This window comes from Aptenodytes forsteri, unplaced genomic scaffold, assembly GCF_000699145.1.
Source record: "Aptenodytes forsteri isolate BGI_AS27 unplaced genomic scaffold, ASM69914v1 Scaffold221, whole genome shotgun sequence".
NCBI lineage: Eukaryota > Metazoa > Chordata > Aves > Sphenisciformes > Spheniscidae > Aptenodytes > Aptenodytes forsteri.
The window spans coordinates 49,720-57,769 of NW_008794411.1; the positions used below are offsets into that span (position 1 = coordinate 49,720).

Sequence of the window (8,050 nt, forward strand, 5' to 3'; positions counted from 1 at the left end):
TATTGCTCTAAGTAGCAGTCTGAGCATGTTTTATTATTGCCCGTGAAAGGTCACCACTATTTTAAACCCTGACAAGGCCGTTGTGTCATGGACTTTTCACTAATCCCTCTCCCACCGCTTCCTTTGGCCTTTCCTGGTCACATGCCTGGCAGGCTGTGCTGGCTTAGAAGTCCTTCGCCTCCCCTTAGGAGGCTCCTCCTGGGGACCCATCGCCCCTGGGAGGTCTGCCACATCTGCTCTCCTGCACTGCACGGGCCTCTCAGTGTGCTTTTGTCTGTCAGGGAGCGCTCAAGGGCACAGGATTTCTGTTTAATAACGCTGAGCATACTGCTGGCACCTCACACGCTCTAAATAAATCATCAGGAATGAATAACGCCAAAGATGAGTGCACACTACATTCAAGTCTGTAGACCCAGCTCTCCCTCTCCCTGCAGGCAGCTCCTGCCCGAAGGGTTGGTCTCAGCTCCGTTCATGTTTCTTGCAAGTCCTCATCTCTGCTTTCTCATCACAGCCTGCCCTGCCTCACTCAGCTCAGGACAGTTGCTCAGTGGATTATGATCCTGGTCCCCCTCTGAAAGTCCCACAGACCACAACAAAGCTATGAGGCCAAGGTGATGTCTAAATCAAACTCCCTGCCTCTAGGGTCCTGGCTCTCTGTGCGTCCCAACGGGTGACCTGGGTGCAGAGCCCTGAAGCTCTCCTCTAGCTCACGCACTCGGGATCCCGCCCTACAGAATCAAAGAACAGGAGACAGCAAGAGAAGTAGAGGGGAAAGCTGGACTTCACCCACATATGTGATGGGGACGCATGGAGAAGACATGCACCAAAGTCAGAGAGCTCACAAAACCAGCTTTAAACTTCGAGGTCATCTTTTCAATTAACACAGTCAGGGAAAGAACTACATTAGAGAGACCACTCTTACCAAAATGGTCATGCCCAGAGTTGATGTTGCAAGAAAAGGTAATTCAGTTCCACGGATGCAGATATAATGGGCTTGTCTGAATGTTTTCCACATATATTATAGTCTGTGTTCCTGATGTCAGAATGATGGATGAAAACTTTCTAGTGTGGGTGGGCTGCAGTTCTGATAAATCAAGTTTACAGTGGAATTACTGGCAAGATCTATTTATTATAGTCTCTCTAACCCACAGTTTTTCACTCTTGCCATTCCTAATGGCTTCTCAGGAAAAGGTGTTTCCAAAATGCTAAGAATTCCATTAAAAAGATATTAAACGTATTTTTTTCTTTTCTCGCTCCCTCTCCCTTCCAGTCTATACAATCATCACTTGTAATATTGAGTTTTTCAACTTTTTATGTTTTTTTTTCTCCCCCCGCCCTTCACTCTTCTAACCTATCTTTTTTTTCCGTTTCTACTCCAGTTATCTATCTGGTGCATACACCCTGTTCCGCAGATTCAGTTCAATCTTTGAATCAAGCACAACAGCACGGACAATAGCAAGTACAGGAATCAACACGCAGTGGTTACTGCTCTGTGCGAGGCTCTGGTCGCTGTGCACTGCTGCAAGGAGAGTGGGAATATGGAAACCATCAGTCAGCGGTGTCGGTTCACACTTACAGCCATGTGCAAAGAGGAGCCGAGGGAAAGCTGAGGTGCTCTGGGTGACTGTGGGAGAACAGCAACGTTGAACACGTGGCTTTCCAAGCTGGTTTGTGGACTGGCAGAGCTGGCCACCTGGGAAGGAAAGATCACATGAATGGGTACCTGACAGAGGACACCACTGCATTTCTAGACCAGTTTCATACCTTCCCTCTCCTCTCCTCCTGGTCTGGGAAGGCAAAGACACACCTTTCCAGCAGATACCAACCCAAAGCACACATGAATGGCAGTTGATGGGAACTAAGGCCTTTAAATAGTAACCAGTTTCTCCATTATTGCCTGTACAATCTAGAAATGGTTTACCTCTTTATTAACATTTAGAAAGATGTCTGTTTGTCAGTTCCCCACCTGCTATTCATTCCTGCTTCCCCCAGTCACTGCCATAGTTTTGCTGAATTTTACTCCAACTGTCTGTACGGCTTAGTGGAACTTTTCATCACAGGAACAGAAAAAATAATGGGGTTTTAAACCTGCCTCCCACCCTCAAAATGACCACCATTTGTGCTGACAAGGTGAAAATAACTGGTCTTTTCATTTGGCAGTGACTCCCTGTGATCCCAACATTTTCCAAGACGGGCTGCGCTTGCATTTCACAGAGACCCGTAAAAATTTTCCATACGCCACTATAACACCAAAGTTAAGTCAACGGTATCGAACTCATAATAGCAAACCTGCAGTAATGACATACAAAGCAAATAATATTACATTTGTAAAAATGCAAAGGATCAAAACCATCCCTTAGAGATAAGCCTGCAAATGTTCACAGCAATCCTGAGATAAGGCAAGCACCCAAAGAAATACAGCACCCTTCTTTGTTAGATTTGGTTACAGCTTTATCTTTCAGTAGGGATGAAAGTCCTCACTTGAATTCAATAGAGCACTTTGTGAGCGAGAACGGACTTCAGCACAAGCTTGATTTCAAGAAAATGCATGAAAATGCATAAAAATGCATGCTCTGCTGAAATGAATGAAATTATTTTAGCCATTTGCTGGACCTGTTCTGAGTTGCTGTCATCTGAACGGTAATTGCCAAAATACTGATGAAAACAACGTGTCGGCCCTTTCTGAGATGCCCCAACCCACAGTTCAAGACTCAGACAGATGTGTTACGGTGTCCTGATGTGACCCAGGCCATCGCGGCTTCCTTTCTCTGTAGGGCTCTCCATACCATTATTGCTACCGCTCCAAGATACTAAAACCAAACATTTAAGCCATGCAAAATACATAGTCTATAAGAGGAATGTAGCAATTAAGCTAAAGATTAGCTTGTTCAACATTGAGACTCACAAATTCCTCATTATCACTTACGCTAATTACTTTAGAAATTACCTTAATTGCCTCTCCGGTGCTACAGTAATAGCTTCTGACTTGTAAACCAGATGTAACAAATACTGCATGCAAGTGTTCACGTAGGCTTAGCATTATGGGAGGCTGTTAAACCTTCCAAGCAAACAGCAAGGACCTGTCTGAGGAATTGTATGGCCGTTAAACCTGTGGGGAGGTGGGATTTATTTTATATATACATCTGCTGGGAAGTATTTGTACCTTTTTGCCTGTTTGCAAGAAGTACTCTATAGCAAAAGTTAAATTATTAGCTTAGGGACTGCAGAAAGTAGGAGGGTCGCTTGGTTTTGGGGCTTGCAAAACAAACAATTTAAAAAAAGGCACTCGGAACACTGCACTTGCAGTAAATATTACAGGTTTTACGAGAGGGCAATGTATTTGCCGTGCAGTACCAAGGGATCAAACCTCCTGTCCGAACTGCAAATGGGGCATCAAAACCGCCAGGAACTGAGCTGCAGTAACACACCTTGCACGGGGAAGTCCTTTCACAGAGGCCTGGGTCGCAGGGATGCCTTAGGAGAGTGTGGGCCAGAGGACCTCTGTATGGGTCTCCTCATGCAGATTTGGCACCCAGCTGGAGGATCTCTAGGACAGCCAAACATGTGGCTATCTGGACCCAGCTCCCCACTTTTCCCTTGTCCCCTGGGACCAGCCTCATCTCAAAGGGTGGGAAAAGGAGGCAGCAGGTTACAAGACGGTTGTGAGTTACCCTCTCTGTTACTTGCTCTGTTACCTCTTCTAAGGATTGCCAGGCAAAAAACATTTCCTGTTCCCATTTGTTCCCCAAAAGCAACCCCAAGCACATCAGTAGGGTGTCCCCAAGGGTCAATCCTACCCCACAGGCAAAAGGCCAGTGGAGAAGGGATCACTGTCACAGCAAGAATCAGTTTCTGGACACACTGTGTCACGCCGATGGGATGTTACAAGCCTGCTAGTTTCATCCTGTGGAAGTTATAAGTGCAGATCTGTTTGCCTTCTCACTCTGGGGACTCTTGATCTCAGAGAGCTTTCCTGCTTAGACAAGCTAGCAGGCACTAGGGCAACATCATTGCTTTTCTACGCAACCCTTTCCTCCCTGAGATGGAATTGTTCTACAGAAAATCAGGCCAGCTATTAGTTTAATAGCTTAAACGTTAGATGCTAATTGAAAGATAATTTCCTCCAGATTTGCAATATGGCCTGTGATTTGACATCCAGAAGGTTAATGCCGTTGCATGCGGCTCAACACTGTGGGTAGCTGGCTGGCTCCACTGCCACAGATTAAAACCTGGGGATCCACGTGCAGCAAAAGCTCTCTTGTGCATGAGTAAGAGTCTCCCACAAATACAATGATGGGTTGCCTCCACCCTGACACATAAGCACATGCATATTCATCTACAGGCGAGCAACACGCACCTATATACATGTAAGTTTGTACGTAAATACAAATATATATTTACACACATATTTGTGTGTGCATGCATGTATTCATGTATGTGTTTCTGTTAAAACTTTGGGTCACAAGATACAGGGAACGGCAGACTGAGTAATCTCAGAGAAAAATGCCAGCAGAACTGCTGTGTGACCCCACCGTGAATACGATGAGAAGTACCTGGAATTGGAAGGAGTCACTCTCTACTTCGGATCCAGAGTGCCTGTACCACACAATGCCTTCGTTGATGTCCTGCTGGGTAAAAGAGGCTGTAGGTGAGGCTGCTCTTCCATCAGGCAAAAGCTGCCACGAGTCTGCTGGGCCATCTGCCGGCATTGGGACCAGAAGCACCACTTCACCTGGGAAAAGCAAAGATGAACAGCCAGGGCACAACTTGTGAGAAAACAAGGAGGAATAGATGCCTTTTCACCACCTAATGAGCATCCAAGACAAATGTCCGCCCGGTCTTAGTTTTTTTTCCATCTAGTGTGACTAACAGAAATAGCAGTAGAGCTCCTAAAAACCACTAATGGACCTTGCAACACCCCACTGACACAGGGAAATTTTATCTCCTGTTTTGGCAAAGGGCAGATCAAGTGACTCGTGCAAGTACGCAGAAGAAATGCACGGTCAAGCAAAGAACAGGATCCGCAACTTTAAACTCCCAAAATGTCGTTCTGCCCACTGACCAGCCCATTTCAACTTTGAAATGTGCCCGTTTGATAAACTGAGCAAAAAAACAGATGCGAAGGACATGCCTCACTTTCTGGAGCTCCTGTGAAGGGACAAGGGAGAAGTGAGACACAATCAGGGTTAAAAAGCATTGCAGCAGACCATCCATCTTCCCCTCAAGGGTACAACTCAAGTATCAGTATACAGCATACTAATTTTTTCAAGGTCAGCCCTTTTCTAGCTCTTTTAGGTACTTATTATGCCAAAAAGTATACGCAACCGACTTTTCTGAACAGAAATCTTCAACTGAAAAAGAGCTCTTATACAGAGGTCCTTTACTACATCTGTTCCATAGGCTGTATAGAAAGTCTGTATGCCCTGGTTTGTAGCTCTTACTCCAAAGAGTATATAGCTTTTATATCTCTAACGTCCAGCCTATTTCTGATTTTCGTATTAGAAATAGATTCTCAGCCGGACTGAAACATCGCTGGCTTCACTGCAGATATGACAGAGAAGAGCCGGATGGGGGCATGTCCCACTGGTTATCAACTTTCCTCACAGACGCCTGCAAGGGTTGGATGTTGATGCGACTGCTAACGTTCAACAGACTTTAATCCAAAAACATCATTCTAGTAAAATTACTCAAAGAGCCAAGCGCTGCCCACCAAGAGAAGGGTATCAAAACTCTGGTCATCAATTTCACTAGTGTGAACATTTTTCCTAACCACACATCTAAACGAAATTAAAACCTGACAAAGAGCTATAGTATCAAAATAAATGGCATATTTTTCTATTTTACAATGTAATTTACTTGTTTTGGAGTTCACATATAATCTGTGAAAAAATTACACATTTCCCCTATCTTTACTATTCTTGACTATATATAATTTAGCCGCTCTTTAAATAACTTGTCAGTTGTATATCGTGCTTTTCTACTAGTCTTTGAAAGTATCCCTTATGGCTACCAATTCAGAAGCCACATATATTATAAATCACTTCAACTCTCCTTACAGTATTAATCATTCTGTTATGCAAAATACCCATCATAAGTTCTCCCAGTTCATTTCCCAAAACCGCCCTCAAACAGTTGGAGTAATAAAAAAGAAATTCAGCAAGCTGAAATATCACACTTTGGTTTTATCATCAAACTCTATGCTAATATGCCCTTATCAGTGCCCTAATTACATCCCCAGTCTTACGCTTTTGCTCATGGGAGTTCACCACCTTAATCTTTCCTGTGGTTTCTGAAGATGCTAATCACATACCCAAAGGAGTTAGGGCCCGCAAGTTGTTTATCCCTCCCAAAGTTAAGAGAAGAAACAATTAGAACATAAGGCTGCTTTAAGCAAGATGTATGTCTACGTGTCTTCTTACAAATTAATATTTAACGCGATCAGAAGGAACAACTCTGTGATGTTTACTTATATAGTTTATGATTACCATTTCATCTGAAACATATTTTTTTTTTAAATAGAAAAGCACCTGTTGGTAGGTTACACACATGAATGTACAACTTGTGCACACTCAGGCAATTTACTGAAATATATGGAGACTATATAGCTGCAATTTCCAGAGCTGTGTAGAGGATTCAGGCACTACAGTCTCATTCATTTTAAGAAGAGTGGACACTTGCATCACTTTTCATTGGCTTTAGAAATGTCATCCTCTAAGGATGTATGTCACACGGAGCGGCTTAGGGTATAACAATACCTACTCATATAGAAGTGAGTATTTTTTCCACGTAACAGAGCTGTGTTGAGGCATCCTGTGTGCTGGGAGGAGAGCCAGGGAAGACATTGGTTCTATTTCTAGGGACAAAACAGGACGTACAGCATAAAGAGATCCTTAGAAAGATTCAACCGCTCTCTGGTATTGTATGTCACACGGAGCGGCTTAGGGTATAACAATACCTACTCATATAGAAGTGAGTATTTTTTCCACGTAACAGAGCTGTGTTGAGGCATCCTGTGTGCTGGGAGGAGAGCCAGGGAAGACATTGGTTCTATTTCTAGGGACAAAACAGGACGTACAGCATAAAGAGATCCTTAGAAAGATTCAACCGCTCTCTGGTGCCCAATTGCACAGAACCAAATCAAGCCCTGCAGAAGAAGGGGATCAGGACAGAGATCCTCCTTCCCTAATTATATCCTTTTTGTTTGGTTTCAGAGTCTTGAAATAAAGGGCAAGAAGCCTTCTTGGTCCGCACACTTGTGCTACAGAAATGTAGCAGATAATTCTAAAGTGGTTTTCTTTCCTATCTAAAAATCAAATTATGTATTTTCTACAGGTATGAATATCTTTTCCATTACTCAAATACTAAGACAGGCAGATAAGCCCTCCTTGATTAAGGTCACATTTTCTACATTTCTCTGTCTTTCTTTTCCCTCCCTTTCTGTGAAATACTGTTTTAGATAAAATTTTGAAGTTCCTTGATTTCTACTGCTTATTCCTCACCTGCAGCTAAAAACCCATTTGTGTTACTGCAATTAATTACAGTAGAGATAATTATGGTGATACAAATACAGGATTGTAAATTTTGGTTAGGGTTAGGCAGCAGGAGACAAGCTCCTCAGGGAAAAATTCTTGTTTTCATGTAAACACTTATTAGAAATGAGAAGACAGTCCTTCATCTGCAGAAAACTAAAGGGGGAATACAAATTAATTACTTCTCTTCTAAATTGCAAAAATAACATAATCTATGTTTCCATTAGGTACCGGCAGCTGTTATGGACACCAGCCTATTATCTGTGCTGGTTTTGGCTGGGAAAGAGTTAATTTTCTTCCCAGTAGCTGGTACGGGGCCGTGTTTTGGATTGGTGCTGGAAACAGCCTTGATAACACAGGGATGTTTTCGTTACTGCTGAGCAGTGCTGACACACAGTCAAGGCCTTTTCTGCTCCTCACCCCACCCCACCAGCGAGCAGGTGGGGGGGCACAAGAAGTTGGGAGGGGACATGGCCGGGACAGCTGACCCCAGCTGACCAAAGGGATATCCCACACCACAT

General features: G+C 43.6%; 1 protein-coding gene across 1 annotated transcript in view; it reads right to left on the minus strand.

Moving 5' to 3' along the window:
* Positions 1-8,050, minus strand: part of FRAS1 (Fraser extracellular matrix complex subunit 1) — a 132,631-nt gene that overhangs the window by 41,356 nt on the left and 83,225 nt on the right. Inside the window, 2 exon segments of the mRNA XM_009288822.1 lie at positions 1,577-1,693; positions 4,554-4,732. Coding sequence (XP_009287097.1) covers positions 1,577-1,693; positions 4,554-4,732 — 296 coding nt within the window.